The 19258-nt window shown below is 42.0% G+C and overlaps 1 protein-coding gene across 3 annotated transcripts in view; it reads left to right on the top strand.

Annotated features, from left to right (window-relative positions):
- Positions 1-19258, top strand: part of ABL1 (ABL proto-oncogene 1, non-receptor tyrosine kinase) — a 157874-nt gene that overhangs the window by 97150 nt on the left and 41466 nt on the right. The window contains exon 1 of one of the 3 annotated variants that reach the window (XM_012639797.1): positions 8855-9309. The exons of the other annotated variants lie outside the window; for them this stretch is intronic. Within the exon in view, the coding sequence (XP_012495251.1) occupies positions 9231-9309 (79 nt within the window). The 5' untranslated portion in view covers positions 8855-9230. Of the gene's footprint in view, positions 1-8854; positions 9310-19258 lie in introns of those variants that run through there. 3 annotated transcript variants of the gene reach the window in all.

The raw sequence follows: 19258 nt of genomic DNA, 5'->3' as shown, positions 1-19258 counted from the left end.
TGCTAGTGTGTTAGAGTTCTCCAGAGAAATAGAACCAATAGGATCCATCTATCTGTCTAAACATATGTCTTATATATGTATCTCATGAAGAGATTTATTATTGGGTATTGGCTCATGAGACTATGGAGGCTGAGAAGTCCCATAATCTGCTGTCTGCAGGATGGAGACCCTGGACAGCTGGTGATCTACCTCAGGGGCCACTGGTGTGGGTTCCAGTCTGAGCCTGAGAAACCAGGAGCACTGAGGACAGAAGATTCATGACCCAGCTCAAGCAGTCAGGCAGAGGGAGGGTGTATCTAATATCCTTCCTCTGCCCTTTTGTTCTATTCAAGCCCTCAATGGGTTGGATGGCGCCACCTACCTTGGGGAGGGCCGTCTGCTCAGGCTGTCCACCAGTGCAGTACTGGTCTCCTCTAGAAACACCCTCACAGACCACACCGAGCAATAATGTTTCACAGATATCTGGGCATCCTATGGCCCAGTCAAGTTGACATATAAAATTAACCATCACACTTAGGGAATGTGAAACTAACTTAGAAATTAAATTTGGTGTTGGAGTTGCTGTACTGAACATAGATCTTAAATACCAGCTGATAGGAAGGGTGGCAAAGAAGAGGACAGCTTTTACCAGGTTGACTTTGGAAGCAAAATTCTGTTTTGTAGTTTTCTTTTCAAGTGGCTGCTTGACCACTGACCTGGACCTTTCCTTTTACGGTCACCACAGTGTCACTTCGTGTGCAGTTTTTCTAAGGTTAACTGTAGCTGTTGTCAGTTAACATGTAGTTCTGGATTACTATGCCGAATCTGTTGCTTTAAGGAAGCAAAAGAGCAGTACAATTTCATTTAGAGATGCCATTGCTTTTCTAAGGACATTAATAATTTCTAACAAGCGCAGGGAAGAAATCTTCTAATTCCATTTGTCCTTTGTGTGTGTGTTTAAAACCTTGACAACAAAACAAATTGGTACTGAATGTTTTGAAGAAATAAACATGAACTCTCTTTTAGTATTTCATTTCTAGGGTTTCAAGCCTTGGTAACAATTACCAAGAGCTGTGGCCCAGGATAGCTCTAGCTGCTGTGAGGATCTAAGTGCCGGGGAGCCTATACTTTTACAGCCCATTTCAACTGCCCTGAGATAACTTGGATAAACATGGGCTCCTCTATGAACCGCCTAATCCCTGCTGCGTTTTACACTGTGGGGAGGTTTAGACAACTTGTTTTCTTTCCCTTTAGCCCTTCTCTCCGCACTCCCCTCCAGCTGCCTTCTTCCCCCACCCCCAAATGTAACGTGATCTCCTAGGCCTGGTCTGCTGCTTTCACAGATTCTTTTAGTCTTAGAGAAAGAGAGGAAAAGAAATTAACCACTGGTTTACCGATTCAAAGTTAACAAAACTTTAAAAGCGAAACACAATGCTGGTGTTTGAAGACAAAAGTATTGCTTGTTAATAACCAGAGCTTGGGCTTTCCTTTTATCAATTGTTTCTTTAGTGTGTTTAAGTTTACCTTATATATTCTTATTACACAGATAATAGTTTGAAGCCTTTAGGATTTTTGCAGCATTGCTATTTTTGATTGCAGCAAAGTTATAACATTGCTATTTTTTGATTTGTTTTGTAGATATCTTAATCTTTATTCAATATTCAGACTAAAAGCAAACAAGACTTTTACTGATTTTGAAGTAAAATTCTTTGGCATTTATTTCAAAAATTAAAGTAAAGGGACAAAGACATTTCATGAAAACATGTAAAACCTCTTTAAGTTAAATTCAAGCACTTAGAGTTTAATAAGAATATCCCAAACTATTTTTGTTTAATAATATTTCTGTTTATAATTAGACCTTAGGGTACAGTGTTGTAACTAGATTTAAGAATTCAAGGTTTGGTTGTTAGTTGGTTGTTTCTTTATCACCAGCAAATTAAGATTTGAAACCTATAGTTTGCAGCAAATTTTAAATAGTTTTTCAGCCTGGTTTCTTAGAATTTGTTAGCTCTTAATTATGGATACCTAGTGGGTATCATGTAATGGGAAAAACATCTAACAAGGGAGTTTGAAGATGTGGGTTCTTTTTTTGTGCCACTAACTTGCTATGTGGCCTAGTGCAAGTTATATAACCTGCCCTGTGCCATAATTGGCTCATCTGTAAAATGGGCAAAATAGATACTTACGATTAAAGGTAGAAGATCTGTATTCATATCCATTCTCTCCCCAAACCTCATTAAGTGACAATTAAAAAGGTTTTCTAAAAAGTAAAGATATATAAGGACAAAAGAAACTCAAAGGAGATAATAGTGGATAAGAAAGGTCAACACATTTTTGGAAAATGGAAGGCAGTCAAAAGAGAGGTGTTAGACTTGATGGAATCAAGGATGCTGAAGCCTAACCTCTTCTGAGAGAGACTTTGATAAGAAGTGAGGCAGTTCACTTGTAAGAACCTGAGGAAAGCCCAGAAATTGGTGGCATTGGCACCACAGAAATCAGGCGGAAGGCGAAATCAGAGGGATCAGTTGAAAGTATGTAAAAGGAGTGTTTAAATTCTTTAGGCCCCTCCCCAACCATGTACAGCCAGAGGACCAGCTCTCCAGCCACATGAGACTAGAGGTAGTATATTGAGAAATGCTCTATAAAAGCTCTGTACTCAGGAGCCTTACCCATAGCATGGGTCTGGGTAAGCCATTGGCTGAAAATAATGGGACAGGCAAGAACAGACTTTTTTTTTTAAAGTTTGCATGCTGAATAGTGAGATTGTTACCCCTCTTTCAATACCTGGTAGCTAGGGCCCAAACAGAGAATATATTGAAATATTCTTTTCTGGGAAAAATAAATTTAATGACCCTAGAGAAAAGCCCTATAGATACCAACATTTGGAGATGCTCTTGAAAAAGTGAGCTATCTCCTTTCTTTGAAGCCCCCTGGTCATTGCGCCCCTTCCATGCACACAGAACTTCCAGTCATCTTTTTAGTTCCTCACTCATATATAGCAAATGGACAGCCAAATTTCCCTAGACACTAGAGAAAAGTTTCTGACATGATAGATAAAGGGTAAAACAAATTCACAGAAAACAGGAACTAGATGGAAATAATGACAATGCAGGAAACAGAAGAATTCAAAAGAACTCTTCTTTGCTATACTCTGAGAGAGAGATTGCAAACCTCAAACAACAGGATGCTATTAACAACAATAACAATCAGAATGAGTTCTTTCATATTAAAAACATTATAGCCAAAATTTACAATTGGAAGTCTTGGAAAATAGTCTGTCTCCGAATATAGAACATAAAGATAAAGACAATAAGAGAGAACAGATAAAATTAGAAGCTCAATCCCAGGGCTTTAATATCTAGCTGGTAGGAATTCCAGAAAGAGAACTAACGAAATAGGAAGAGAAGTTAGGAGACAATAAGTATAAGGAGAAATTTCAGAGCTCAGTGAAGTGAGTGTTTTCCAGTGCTGAACGACTTAAATCTCTGGATTGGATGGGCCCCTAAGTGCCCAGCATAAATAAAATATGAAAAAGACTTACTCCAAGCCTTATCATTGTGAAACTTTAGAGCACCAAGACTATTAGAAGATCCTAAAAGCTTCCAAAGAGAAAAAAGCAAGTCATTTATAAATGATTAGGAATCAGAATGGGATTGCATTTCTAAACAGCAGTACATACTGGAAACCAAATACCTTCAAAATTCAGTTGGGAAGATTATTTTCAACCTAGAATTCTATACCCAGCCAAACTATCAAGGTAAAAGAAAGGTATTTTTTAGACATGCACCTTTTATTTTCCCCCTAGGAAGCTATTGGATGATGAATTCCAACAAAATGGGGAAGTAAGTCAGTAAATGGAACTGAGAATATTTGAAGTGTTTAGGAAAAATACCACTAGTTGTTTGACAGATCTTTGAAGTATTTGGGGGAAAAATAGTAATAGGTATACAGAAGACTAATCAAATGGAAAAAATCAAGGCATTATCTCCAGGATAAACAAAGTTTCATAATAAAGAAAACATTCATAGGATGTTACTGGCTAAGCAGTGAACAATATTTGCATGTCATAGTTATGTAAACACTATGATTTACCCCCAAATTGTGATTTTACTCTTTTGGGAGGTTATTGATGGTGATGGTATAATATTAATACTACTGTAATAAGTTAATAGATAATGTGTAAAGCTAATGAATCCAGAAATGGCAAGACGAGGATTATTAGTTAGAAATCCGAAGGAGGATGCCTCTGGGGAAATGGGAATGGGACTGCTGTTTTTTATTACAAGATTTTTGCAAAACTATTTTTAGTCTTTTTTACAAGACTTTTAGTACTGTTTTATTTTTAACCATGTGTGTATATTACTTTGATTAAAAATAAAAATTAATGAAAATAAAGTGGGATACTAATATTAGTTTTCTCCTGGAGAAAAAGGATTATGTTTAACAGCTACTTTTAGACTTGTTAATTATCAAAATATGGTAAAGTCGTACTATAATGAGATTTTCTAGAAAGCAGATTTACTCTAAGGCAGTTCAGATTTGGCCCCTTACTGAGAATTTTAGCGTTGGAAGTACCAAGGGAACTAACAGAAGAATCAGTGTCATCTGAAGGAGAGTCACATGTGCAGTCTGCACACCACATCCTGGGCCACATTAAAGATGTGAGAGTGTGGGGTTTGTGTTTTGCGAAAGCTGTGGCTGCAAACCTTGGCTTTAGGATTAAAGGTAGGGCTGTCTGTGACATATAAACCTTAGTTGCTACTCCTGCCTCAAAGCTAGCGTTTCTTTCCCTTAATCAAATAAATGGATTTCCTTGTCCCTTGGAAAAGCTCGAGACTGTGCATTCAGGTGGTGGAAATACCCACCACCTGATGTGGCAGGGGTCCTCTTCTGGAAGTAACAATAGCTACGGTTTATAGAGCATATTCTGTGCCTTGGGCACTCTCCATACATTATTTCTGATCTTTATAACCCTGTGAGATAACTACTATGACCACTTCCCATTTTATAGGTGAGAAAATGGAGGCTCCAAGAAGTGAAGTCCCTTGCCCAGGCCACCACAGGGAGGCAAACCTGAGACTCAGCACTTAGGCCTATGTGATGTCACAGCCCGTTTAACCTTCATTGCATTGCCTTCCCCTGTTGCCTGGTTTGCCCAGGCCAGAGTCACTAGGCCTTTGTGACATGTAACTCGTGACCAATAAATAGCGCTATCTGATTGAAAAATTGTGAGACTTAAAGGGATACATATGTGTCCTTATACAATGGCAAAAGTGGATATGGCTGATAGGATCTTTTAAGCTATCTTAGTTTTTAGCTGGACACATGCTGGACCCACAGAGCTAGAGAACCTGGCAGGTTCTCACTGGGCAGCGTTTGCAGAAGCAGAGGAAGTGGGCTTGTTGGCATGTGTACGTGAAACAGCACGCACATACCTCAGGATCCTTGAGGTTCCCCCTAGTGTTATTGGCGGGGCTAGAAACAGTGAAGGGATCAGTCAGGCCTGGGATCAACTGGTCTTGGGGGTCCCAAACAAGACCTCATGCCAGATTCACCTGTCTCCCTTCCACCTGCACTCCTACCGCAGTCTTGCTTTCCGAGGTGGAGCTTCCACGTCCCGAATCCTGCTTCCTTCCCTTGACTCACTTCTGTGGTGGGCACCTTCCCCATTTTTAAAAAAATACAACTGTGAATTTTTTTTAAAAATTCAGTCTCCTAAACTCTTCAGAGAAGAATCTTCTTTTGATGACTTGTTCTAGAGATACACATTTCTTAAATTCAGAAATTGCTTTCCAATGAATAAATTTTGGAAATATCCATTCCTGTTTATCCTATTCCCAGCGAAAACAAGAAGCAATTCTTCCCTTTTCTGAAACAATGGTTTTCTAACTTACATATGCACACGGGTCATGTGGGAGCTTGAAGATACAGTCTGTTCCGCATATTCTGATTCTGTAGGTCTAGAACAGAGACCACGAATCTGCATTTTAAGCAAGCACTCTGCATTATTCAAGACAGGTTGTCCATGGACCTTTTAAAAACATTGCTCAGATCACATGCTTTAATGTAATTAAGGATTTTATTCTTTCTTTATTAATATTTTAAAATATTCTTAAATAGCTCTAAGTCCCTGAATTATTTTCTTCTAAGATATATTTTCCCAACAGTTACTGATCTTTATTTCTACCTCTGGTCTTACTCATATTATCTACCTCTCACTTCAATTGGAAAATTTCTGCCATTTTGCAAAGTGCAAGGCCTTTCTACCTTACTGCCTCCTAGCTGCGTCAACAGAGTACTTCCCCTTCGTCCCCCTCCTTTCTCTCCTCAGTTTCCTTATCTGTGAAATGGAATTAAACTATACAAAATTCATGAGATTGTTGTGAGGCTTAAGAGCTTCTAGCAGATACTGGGTGCCCATTAAAAGCCTATTCCTTTCCTAAACTAATGCAATATAGCAAACAAGTTAGTTCACAGCCTTTTTAATTTCTTTATTTTTTTTCCTTTTCTTTTTCTTTTATTTTTTTAATTAATGGCTTTTAGGTTTTAGGTTGATTAGAGGGAATCCTTGGGCCATACTTCCCTCTGGTGAAAAGATTGAGGTTCTCCTTTGGTTGTAACAGAATGTCTTTCATATCTTGCAAGTGAGTTTCAAAAGCATCAAAAGCTGGATCTGGAAAGAATAGGTCAGGTTTGATATGGTAGTGTACAGTTTGGCAGTATTTTCAATATTTATTGCCACTAATTCACAATGTTTTGCTAGACCTGTTGATGTATGGTTTTATAACTAAATTTAAAAAGATCTGGACACAGTTTATAAGCATTACTCATTTTAAGAGGATTTAAGAGGATAAGGTCATTTTAGACTCAAGAGCAGAATGTTAGTAATAGTCATTAGCTTTTTAAAATAAACTTATATTCCAATGTAAAGTACAGCACATGTGAACAAATATCTGGGCCGGTATTAATAGATGGTATTCAAGGATATGGTTAGAATTTCAAAAATGCCTATTAATATGTAATTCTTGGCATTCAGCTGCCAATTTGAATGTATCCCTTTAATCTGAATGCTGTATAATAAGACTTTATTATAGTCTGATCCAAGGCCTTTAAACTTTCCAAAATGGCAGCAAAACAGATACTGTATTTTTTTTTAGCTTGTTTGTATTGGTGACACCCTTTTGAATGTTATTTTTGGCATTATATTAGAGGTCGAAAGGTTCAAGACAACACTAAACAAGTTAGCAGTCGTTACATTAAGACTGTCCAGCAGAATGACAGTGTGTCCCAGAATCTAGAAAGCTTCCAGAGTCACTGCACTTGTCACCTGGTGGCCTTGTAGTGCTGTCTCCAGATGACTGTGTACTTCCCTGGCAGTGCCTTCTTGGGGGTTCATGAGGCCTGATCTGGCACTACAACACTAACAGTAGGTCCACTCAGTTGCAGTAGAAATATATCTTGTATGCTGATCAGAATTTGGCTGGACATCTCTGAAAAGTTAATGACACCCTGGCTGAGAACTCCTGTGATATACACCAGTCGCATCCAGTCCAATCTTGAATTTTTATGTGCTATTTTTGGCAGACCTAAGTAAAGATCTTATTAACCATTCTTGGTGTACTGAAGATAACCCAGGTTTTTGTCATTATAGGATAGGCTAGAGACTAGCCAGGGTGTCTTAACCAAGGCTTTCTCTGATACATGTAATGACAACCTTACTTATTGGACCAAAGATATAGATATGCAATACTTTAATCTACGTGGAATTTATTCTTGGTGTGAAGGGGCAGCCTAATCCACTGGCCAGGAGCCTGATCCTTGGAGCCAGGCAGCCTTGGGTTGAATCCATCTCTGCCTGTTTCCAGCTGTAGGACCAAGGGCAAGGTGCTTGACTTCTCTGAGCATCAGTTTTTACCAGAAGAATTGGGATAATAATTCTATTTTCTTCACAGGATCATTGTGTAAATGCAATTCAGTAATGACTGTAACATGCTTCACACAAAAATCTGGCACATAGTAAGATCTCAATACATGTCAGCTTTTATTATTCATGGCTGTAGGACGCAGACTACATTTTTCTCCCTGTTGCAATTTAGTTATCTGATACTATTTATTAAATAGACTCCTTTTACTATTGTTATTATAACTTACCTGATTTTTAACTTATTTGGTGCAGCTGGGTTCCTTATTTCCCACTATCTAGATTTCTGGGTCTGTTCCAGTAACACATTATTGTGATTATTGCTACTTTATAATAGGTTACAATATTGTCCATGATCAGTCCTAACCAGAGTTATAAAAAGATTTGAGCCCAGCAGAGCAATGAAATGGATTTTAAACAATGGTACCCCATGGCACTCACCAAAGGATGGGAAAAGTTCTCCGCAAAGAAGGGATGTAGTCCATTCCTCTCCACCATTCTCTGTGGAGACTAAATTCGCCTTCCTTTGAACTCACACCTCCTCTATTCTCAACTGTCTCCTCGCCTGGATGTGTGATTTGACCAATGTGTCCGGCATTTGTGTAGCTGCCATGTGGGTTCCAGCTCTGACTGTTCATTCCTTAGACACCCACTGCCTCAGCCTTAATCACAGTAAGCTTGCTGAACATAAATGAGACCAGTGTTGGTAATTCCAGAGGAATTTGCATTTTCTCCAATATTCTCGGGGCCTAGGGTTTGCCTGGCACTGCGCACAGAGAAACTGGCCAGAAGCGGTGTAGGCTGGGGACGTCCCATGCCACCGAGGAGATGCGCGCGGTTTCAAAAGTGGTGGTGAGCAGGCCTGCTCTGCCCGGGGAGGCGCCAGGCTTCCTCGCCGCCGGGTGTTAGGACTGCGCTTCCTTCGCTGAGAAAGAGCCTCCAAAGGCCGCGCTCGGACTTGCCCCCGTTAAAATAGCCATTGGCCATGGCTTGGTTTTTGCAGGCGGCGTAGGCTGCGGGCCCGGTTGGGCCTCGGAGCGTCGGCGCGGCCAGGAGGGGGTTAAGGCGAAGGCGGCGGCGGCGGCGGCGGCGGGGCGGGGGCGGGCCTGGCGGGCGCCCGGCTCAGGCCCTTTGTTAACAGGCGCGTCCCGGCCGAGGCGGAGACGCGGCCGCGGTCATGGGGGAGCGCGGGCGTGCGTGGCGGCGGTGAGGGCGGCCTGGCGGTTCCGGGGGCGCCCCGGGGGGCGCGCGGGCCAAGTCGGGCCTGAGCCGGGCCCACGGGGCGAGCCGGGAGCGGGGCGCCGGACCCCGACGCCGCTGGCGCGGGAAAATGTTGGAGATCTGCTTGAAGTTGGTGGGCTGCAAATCCAAGAAGGGGCTTTCCTCGTCCTCCAGCTGTTACCTGGAAGGTAAGCCCGGGGCCGGCGGGGGGACGGGTCCCGAGCCGTTGCGCGCCCGCCCGCCGCCGGGCCCTTTCTAGGCCTCGCCCGCCGCGCGCTCCCGCCCCTCCGGCCCTCCCTCGGTCTCGGTCTGGGTCTCGGTCTCCGGCTCCTTCTCCCTCCCTCTTGCTTTCTTTCTCTTTCTCTCGACGGCCCCTGGGCGCTGCTGGCCGGGTCCGGCGGGTGCGGGCCCCCAGCCCTCGCGCGCTGACCCCAGGAAGGCCCGCGGCTGGCGGCGATGGCTGTGGCACCCTCCCCGAACTGCGGGCACTGCCCGAGAAAGTTTGAAAAAGCGAACGCGACAGGCCTTAACGTCCTTGGGAGCCCACGTTGTGGAATTTTCACCATTAATTGGGAATTGTGTGTCAAAAAGGTCGACCCGTGTTTGTGAAAACATGCGATTTCCATTAAGTATCGTGTACAAAGGGAACACGGTTCTACCATTTATGGATACAGAATTTCAAGTGGTTTCTCCCCCCACCCCCATTCTTATCTACAGACCACGAAGAGGTTTTAGGAATTCTCTCTCTTTTCAAGGGAGGAAAGAGAAATTACACCAAATTTTAAGAAGGCATTTTGAATGAGTCCAGCAGAATACTTACTTGGGGCGGGGGCTGGGGGGCCTCATGTTAGGTTCCTTCAATCAAGCTTCAAGCAAGGAGCTTTTTGTTTTGCCTTCTTTCTGACATTCTGCTTTTCAGTTCCATTTATTTTAATTTCTTTTCTTTCGTGTTGCTTGTATTTAGTTTTCTGTTATAAGATGACAACGGGTGGGGGGGAGTAAATTGAGGATAATGAGTGGTGGTCATTTTTGTCGCTTCCAGAAGGGTATGAAATTGATCTAAGACTGGTCATCCCAGACTTCAGCAGAAAGGCTGTTTGTACTTAAGAGATGTATGATACTTGGATTTTTCCGTGGTTTTCATGTAGGACTTAAAATAGTAGAAATGTAAAGCTCTCTTTAGAACAACTAGAATTTCTGCTATAGTGCCATACGTTCTACTGTTTTTCTTTTTAGAAATGAAGAAGTAAACAGAGGCTTCATTAATTTTCCAACCTAATTTCTTTTCTTTCCAACTCTAAGCTTGCCTGGAGTAGCATATGCAGCTTAAACCATACACGCCAGTGCTGTAGGTGAAACCTGCTTGTCCTCCTGGCAAGTTGTGTACATCATATCATCCCCCTTCCGTCTCTGGGATTTCAGGGAGCTCGATGCTCAGAGAAGCCTCATCCAGATGGAGCGGACTCATAAAGTCTAACATTTGGAGGGAGGGGATAGTTTATTTGTCCCTCACGGTTGGCATCTGAGCAGCTAAAATCATCTTCAGTTAATACATCGCTTATTTTTTCCAAGTTGCTCAAAAATGCTGAACACATTCTCATTTACATCTGTAACCAGTTAGTGTTAGGCATTATCATCTCCATTTTGCAGATGGATGCCTAATGCAGAGATGAATAGACTTTTGTAAGAGCTGGAAGAAAGTTTAGGTCACAGCTTGGCCTGGGAGTATACTAGATATTTAGTATATGCCTGGCTGGTTTAATTTTTGTTTGGGGAAAAAAAACTAAAGGGTCTTACTTAGCATGTCTTGAAATGAATTATAATGTTGACTTTTAAGCCTTTAAGTCTCAAAAAAGTTCTGGTATAGCAGACTGCCTTGGGTTAAGGCTTCATCCAGAAAGGTGTCATTCTAGGAATTCTTTCTTATTAATGAATTTTCCTTATTTTGTTCTTATATTTAATTAGAGAAAGTAAATGGAATTATTGTTTTGTGGTTGAGGGAATTTAACAAACCTCAGTGATCATTTCTTAAAGACTGGAAGTGCTATTTATCTTTTGGGAAAAACAGTTGCCAACATATGGATAAGTAATCCAGGCTTTCCATTTTTACTAACATCCTAACTCAGTGTTTGTTGACACCCACTCAGGGTCCTAGGCATCCTAGGTCAGGGAGAAAATTGAATAAGATCAAGTTTTCCATTGTTCTATCAAAGAAGGTTCTGCCATAAATGTAGTTTGATCATATGTGCTACCTGCTACTCAGGCCTAGGTGTCAAAGAAACAGTGATAAACATAAAGATAGCTAATAATTATTAAATGCTTACTGTGTACCAAGTAATTGTTTCAGCACTCTCTGTGATCTAATATACTTATTTCTCATGATGGCCTTATTATTTCTATTTTATAGATGAGGAAACCGAGGCATCAGAAGGTTAGGTAACTTGTCTAAGGTCCCAGAGCTAGTGAGTGGGCGCCCTGGGATTTGAACTCATACTGTCTGCTCTGGAGAGCCCATTCCTGGCCACTCTGTGCTCTACTGACTGTGACTATTTGTCTCCTTTGGAACCCACTGTGGGTTTTTAAATAGTATCTTTAGAAACTCCCCAATTATTGCTAAAATAAGGGTAGTCTTTTTCTTCTAGAAACCTGACAGTGGCAAAATGATTACATTTAGCAGTAGGATTAATTTTTTTTAATGTATATAAAAGTACTTGTACATAAGAAATTCTAAAAGGGTCTTTAGTGCAAAGTAATTACCTCTCTTCTGTAGCTTCCCCACCAATAGGCAATCAGTCGCTCAGGAGTTTCATGTGTGTCCCTCTAGGAATAGTGTATGGATATACAAGCATTTGTAATATTTGAATTTTGCTCTCCAACTTTGTATGAACAAATGTATGTTTACAGCAGTATCTATTCCCCATGACCACATTTAGTTTAACAATCTTTTGTCTACTTTGAATACTGAATTTTCTAATTATTCCTTCCCCCTGGAGATGTGAAAGAAAACATGAAGAGTAGCCTTTTGAATTCAGGTTTTGCTTGTTTTTTTTACTTTTATTCATGTGTTTGTGTTTACGTACATCGTGCATGGATATTGTACATGGACATGATAGTTCTGTAGTTCTGTACTGTGGAATCAAAGACTAAAGTCTGTGAAGTGAACTCTTCTTGAACTTTCAAAATTTATTTTAAGGGCCCACTTCTAAATGCTTCTTTTCAGCAGTTGACTCTGCGAATGCTTTATGTGGTGCCAGCCACACAGATACACTTTTAGAACTTGTGCTTTGGAGAAGCTTATGCTTTCTTTCTAAATACTCTGTCCTGAGGTCATCACACTTCCCTTGTTTAGTAACAAAGAAAATCTGAGGCTCTGTCTGTGACCTGATGGAAGGCCAGTCTGTTCTTTTCATTTGGGTTACTTAACAATGCTTAACATTGTGGAGCATTTATGATGTGGCTGGCCCTGGCGCTGAGCACATCGTGTACAGCCTCACTTACTGCTCACACCAGCACTCTGAGGTTTCTAGAGAAGAGGAGGAAGAAGGGCCCTGTGTCACTTTGGGTGGCAGTGCTTTTGCATTTGGAGTCGGACATCCCAGTTTTCATCTGGCCTCTCTGAGCTTCTGTTTCCTTACTTCTAAGACAGAGAGACTGTCCTCTGTCCAGCCTGCTTTAGAGGATTGATTTGAGGACCTGTGAGATGGTTGAAGGAAAGCTTTGAAATGCATGTATTTATATTGACACGAGATTCCTCTGAGATGCCCTTGAGTCCAGGCAGTTTTATGTCCACCACAGGTGTTTGTAGGGTCCCATTCTCTTATGTAGGTGGGCAGCTCTGGAGCCAGCCAGCCTGGACCTGCATGCCAGCTGTGCTCTTGGCTGACCTTGGGCACTCACCGAGCCTCGGTGTTCTCACTTCTAAAGTAAGGCCTATAGCGGTCCCTACCTCACTGAGTTGTTGAGAGATTTCATGTAAATTGTTCAGCAGAGAGCCTAGTATATGTAAGCTGTTGTTGTTTTAAATAAATATTTAGCAGTCTAAAATGGTGACTTTACCAATCTCTGTAATGGCTGAAGTGATAATGGAATTGAGCTGAACCACCTGTAGTTTTTCTTGTTGTTAATGAAGCAGTTTGTTTCCAAGTTTGTTTTTGGTGAATATAATTAATACTTCCTGTCCTTGGTTTTTAGCTGAGAAGTATCTTCCCTCCTTTTGACTCTCTGTTATTCCCATAGTGAATATTTTTATTGTGCAAGAAAAATTCCCATTGGCTCATGGTTGGCATTTTATTTCTCCTCCCCAGAGGCAATATTTCCACAGCTCCAAACAAGTGAAAAGTGTAAATATCTTGCTACTTACTACCTTGTAAATCCAAGCCGTTATAATTTTGCCAGTATAATTGCTGATCTGAAATAGAAGCAGGAAAAAATATCAATGGGCAGGTTTTTAAATAGGCCAAGTGCAGTGGCTCACGCTTGTAATCCTATCACTTTGGGAGGCCGAGGTGGGAGGATTGCTTGAGGTCTGGGCAACAGTGAGACCCTGTCTCTACAAAAAGTAAAAAATTAGCCGGGCATGGTGACGCCTGCCTAAGTCCCAGCTACTTGAGAGGCTGAGGCAGGAGAATCCACTTGAGCCCAGGAGTTTGAGGTTGCAATGAGCTATGATGATACCTGGATGACAGAGTAAGACCTTGTGTCAAAAACAAAGCGAAAAACAAAACCCAAACAGCAACATATAACAAGATCTAAAGATCAAATGGGACATTGGGAGAATTTAACTTTGCCTCCGTAAGAGTGGATCATAATTAAACACACAGAAGAACAATTTATAAAATAAAATCTTAAGTTTGTTTTTTCTTTGGAAAAACAAGCAAAATGGAAAATTTTAACCCTATCTCAAAAGCAGACAGCCATAATGAGCTCCCTTGTACTTATTTAGCTTTAACAATTATCAATTTATGGTCAATCTTGTTATTTTCTTGTATAGTGTGAAGTTACAGTTCTACAGCCATTAGGAAGAATAGCTTGCTAGTTACTTAAAAAAATATTTTTTTGATTATATAGAGATAGTAGTGTCACTATGTTGCCCAGGTGGTCTTGAACTCCTCAAGGGTTCCTCCTGCCTAGGCCTCGGAAAGGCTGTGAATATGGATGTGAGCCACTGCCAGGCCAAGTTATTTACTTTTGAGTGTGTAATTCTGTCCTCAGATGAGGAGAGTTGTTAATCTCTAGAAATTGGTTTTCAAATCCTTTTTTCTTAATGCACACCATAGATACTTTGTTACATTTGTGTGTTGCATAGTGGTGATGGGGAAGACAGGGAGAGGCGGAGAAACAGATGGGAAGGTGAGAAAGGAGAGGGAAGAGAAGGAGGAGGGGAGACAGAAACAGAAGGGGCAGATACAAGCAGGGACTGGGAGACAAAGACAGAAAGGTTGGGAGAGAAGGAAGAGAGGAGGCAGAGAAAGACATCCAGAGGCGAAGAAAGAGCAAGGTGGGGTTGGGGGTAGTGCAAGAGACTGTGAGTGAGAGAGAAACAGACAGATTTGTGGACAGGCAGCTGATAGATGGATAACTAGAGGGGAGACCCACCAGTAACCTCTCTCTGCTTCTATTTCCTTCCCTCCCGAATTCCCTAGAGTCTTCCTAATAGGGTTATAGGGATTCAGTGCAGATAAAGTACTGGCACTCAGTAAAGGATCAGTAAGTATTAGCTATTATTCAATCACATAAAGTTGTATAAACTTTAACCTCATCATGCCTAAATTCTCTATAGAGGCCTGATCCTGATTTCTTTTACCAGTCCTCAAATTTAGCTAATAAGCATTGCACATTGAATACCTTAAAATTATATTTAAAGGTGGGCCATGAATAGAACTGGGCATTGCTTTTGGAGCCAAAATACCATTTTGGTATATGTGGGGGGGTCATGTTCACTTTACCACATTAGCAGTAAGAATACTAATGGCTAACAAGACAGTCTGGGGAAATTGCTTGCTATTGGAGAGCCCATTTAGTTCAGAGACTCTGGTCTGAACTGACCCAGGAGTCCATGAAGACACATTCATGAAGAAGCAATGTGAAATGAGTGTGTTTAAACCACCCGTGGCTGGCAGCAGAAGGGGAGGCTTTTCAGGCTGTTGCAAATGGCCTGCGACAATAAAAATGCTGGTGTGGTTAGCAGGTTCTCTGTGGACAGTTTGGATCTGCAGCCAGTGCAGGGATTCCTGGAACCTCTCGTGGAGGCACTGGGGATCTTACCTTGCTGTCTCCCTGTTAGGAGTCTGTAACAAATCCTGTTTCTTTTGAAAGTACAGAGAAATTTTTAGTTTCACCTTGTTTTAGGATCTTAGCCTTGGTTTATATTTCATTCAGAACAAGTCATTGCATTCCGCAGGCCTTTATCAAGACTTTCCTGGTCAGATTGCATTTGTTTTTCATCCTTACTGTCTGTCATTGTTGCTGTTCTTATCAAGGGTTAACAGATCATTAAGCTGCACTTTTTCAGTTACGACTTAGTATTTGACCTTGCCGCTAAAGACAAGCAAGTGCAGGGTGCTCCTCATCAGTGCTGTGTGTGCTGCATCGCACTGAGCAGAGCAGGTGCTGAGGGCTCTGAGATAAGAAGACTTGGTCTCTGCCCCAAAGGAGTTTACATTATTGTGGTGACAACAATAAGGGAAGGAATAGTGGCCTGTAGTGCAGTGTCCCGGGCTGCATTCATCCAGAAGTTCTTCCTGACAGTCCAGCTAGGCTGATGCCATTGTTGCCCTATTATGCAGTCAAGAAACAGGATCAGAAATGAACATCTTCAACACATGGTGGTGCTGAGATTTGAACAAGACCTACCCCACCTCCCAGCCCACACTTACTGTACTGCAAGGGTCATGGGAACAGAATCCTTACTGTGTGATGGATGTAGGGTGGTAATAGAGACAAAAACAAGTACCCGAATGGGATGAAGGAGAAGTAATCAGGTGGAGTGAGGTGGTGGGGAGGAGGAAGGACTGGCGAGAGAAGGTTTCCTAGAGGGGGGGAGGCCAGGAGGAGAGGAGTAGCTGAGAAGGGCATGGCAGGAGAGTAAATGGCACTTGTCAAGGTACAGTCAGGAGAGGCAGCAAGGAGGGGGTCGGGGAAACTGCACCGAGTCTGGGGAGGTTGGAATGGAAATGGGAATGGGGCAGAAGCTTCCATCCTAGGCCCTGAAGGGCTTCTCGTGCCTGCTTTAGGAGCTCAGTCTTTTCCTGCAGTGGTGGCAGGAATGACAACCCCAACCAATTTTTGAGGGCCCGTGCGTGCTTAGTGGCAGCGTGTCTCATGCTAGCTGCAAACTGCCAACTACCCCTCAAGGCACATGATGTTCCAAACATTGCCCAGGTGACACTGCTGGTCAGTGGTAACTGACCATCAACAGGCAGGCTGCCTCCCAAGCCTGTGCCTCACCTCTGCCTCTCGGCCGACAGCCATCTCCAGGGGATTATAAGCAGGAGAGTGACCTGGTTAGCTCTGCATCTAGAAAGATGGCTCTGATAGTAGGGAGTGGAGGTGGAATGATCAAAGGGGGGAAACCAGCCAAGGGTGTGGTGGGGCATGGAGAGGGCAGGAACGATGAGCGATTTAGGAGAAGCAGTGCCAAGACTTGGGGTGTGAACGGACTGAGGCCGACTCCCAGCTCCAGTCCTGGCACAGGCATGAGTGCTGGTGTTCAGCATGGTTTTGGAGATGGTGGTGTCTCTACTTGTGAGGGTCTTTATTACCCTACTTCTAATAACTGGAAACTTTTTGACAATAGATTCTTAGAAGGTGATACAAAATTCCCTTTTTTTTTCTTTTTGGTTGAGGAAGGGGCATGGGGACCGTGTATCTTCAGAAAGGTTAATATCTGGACTGTTGATAGGGACAGAGTTTAAAATTGACTGGCTTAGAACAGTGTAATATAAAAAGATTCCAGGGGAAGTATTTAAGCCTTGGACTAGTTTAAATAACTTTATTTTTTAAAGGAGCTTTCTCTAGAAACCTATTTAATCTACTGCGTATAATGCCCATAAGTAGAAAGTAGTAGAACTGCATTTATTTTAAAAGAAAATTGCACAATTTAGATTTATCTCTAATTTATACCAGCCTTCTTTTTGGGCTCTTCTCCCTATCAGATTACTGGGCTTTTACTGAACTAATTCCTTAGTGCAGGAGTTGCTAACCTGGCCCTTGGAGTCCAGGATAGAATTCAGGAGCTCCATGTCCTTGGATGGGAAAAATTAAAACTTCGTTTCATTAACCTCTAACTAAAATTTGGCATTTCACTTTTTAAGAATATAGGTAACAAACCACAGTAATATTAGCAATATTTGTGACTCTTTGTCCAGTAGAAATCAGAGATTTTCCATATCACATAACAGCTGTGATTATTATTTTATATTCATCACTACTTTGAAATGACAGTAGTTACCATTAGATCTTGTTATTTAATGTGTTGATAAAGACACATATTTTATGCATTAATAAGCACCGTATCACAAATTAATTTTTAAAAATATATTCGTGACTTTTTCTTCTTAAAAATTTTTTTTTTTTTGAGACAGATCTTGCTCTGTCACCCAGGCTGGAGTGCAGTGGTGCAATGAAAGCTAAATGCAGCCTTGAACTGCCAAGTGATCCTCCCACCCCAGCCTCCTGACTAGCTAGAACTACAGGCATGAGCTACCACACCTGGTTATTTTTTTAAAAAATTTTTTAGAGATGGGGTCTCACTGTATTGCCCAGGCTGGTCTCCAACTCGTGACCTCAAGCAATCCTCCTGTCTCGGCCTCCAAAAGTGCTGGTATTATAGATTTGAGCCACCATGCCTGGCTTTTCGAGACCTGTTTTAGTAGATTGTTTACCTTTGCAGTCCTCTGTATTTTATTTTATGCATATACAAACTTCATTCTGAACAGGAGCCCCTAGGCATCACCTGCCACCAGAGGGGTCCATGGCATAGCATAGGTATGGAGCCTGGCCTTAGTGGCCTTGGTGTGGAAGGTTGGCCTTGGATTCCTGGTTAATCCTCCTTCTCTTGCAGTACATTGTCTTTTTCAGGGTCCACCCCCTTCCTTACCCGAGTGAGCTCACCCCCTCAGAACTCCTGGCCCGCAGTGTCTGTGTTCTTTAATCTATAAATTCATCCATGAGACAGCACTTGTCTTCTATTAGACTTGAGTGTGTGTAAGTTTTCGTTAGTTGTGTTTCTCCCACAAGGACCAGAGGTGCATGATGGTCTATGCATCATTGCCACCCTGCCCTGTCCTTGTTCCCCATCGGTGGACACAGTGTTTTAGGGTACTGGGAAAATTTTGTTCAGCATGTGAAGATAATGCAAAGGCTGTGTTTTTTTAAAAAAATAATTTTAACTACTCTGTGTGAAGGTGTAAATTACAAAATAAAGGACCATGTAGAAGTAGATGACTTTCATCAAGTTCAAATTATGGGAAGTAATACTTTTCCTCTAAGCTCATATTATGAAAAGTTGTATGAGACTGTTATAAACTGACTTGGGAACAGTCTGAGCATGATCTCATCAGTTGGAACAGAGTATGAAATAAAACACGAAGCTGTCCCTCTTTTTAGAGGGATCTGTTTTATAGATTTTTAAATTACAGAGATTCCTTGAACTGGAGGACAATACTGAAGTACCCACAAAGGAAATAAGAATAAAGCAACGAGGGTTTAATAATTGAATGTGAGCAAAAGTTAAGGGGAATGTTTGTCACGTCTGACACATCCCTGCCCTCTTGCCCCTCCCCACACTGAAATGTCTCTGAGACATTCTTCCGGAGAGCCCACAGCGTGGACAGTAATGAGTGCTGCGGAGCTGGCTTCTCTGTGCTCTGGAAGGAACTGTAACCTTGGGTACAAGTGCCAACAGGAAGGTGGGAAGCTTCCCGGGATGTTTTTCCTGGAGATGAGGTCTGCCCTTTGGGACTGCGAAGTAGCCGGCCACTGCAGCGTACCAGCATCTTACTTCACTGTTTCTAGTGTCGGTTCAGCAGCAGCAGCCCCTGGAAGTCTAGACCAAGATACGCGGTATCAGAGAATCGTTTGTAAACATTTTTGATCAGTGACTCACAACATCGAGAGAGGATTATTTGTATATAAAAC

The sequence above is a fragment of the Propithecus coquereli genome, unplaced genomic scaffold (assembly GCF_000956105.1).
Source record: "Propithecus coquereli isolate 6110/MARCELLA unplaced genomic scaffold, Pcoq_1.0 Scaffold142, whole genome shotgun sequence".
Taxonomy (NCBI): domain Eukaryota; kingdom Metazoa; phylum Chordata; class Mammalia; order Primates; family Indriidae; genus Propithecus; species Propithecus coquereli.
The sequence above is the reverse complement of the archived record's forward strand: the minus strand, read 5'-3'. Positions and strand labels throughout refer to the sequence as shown.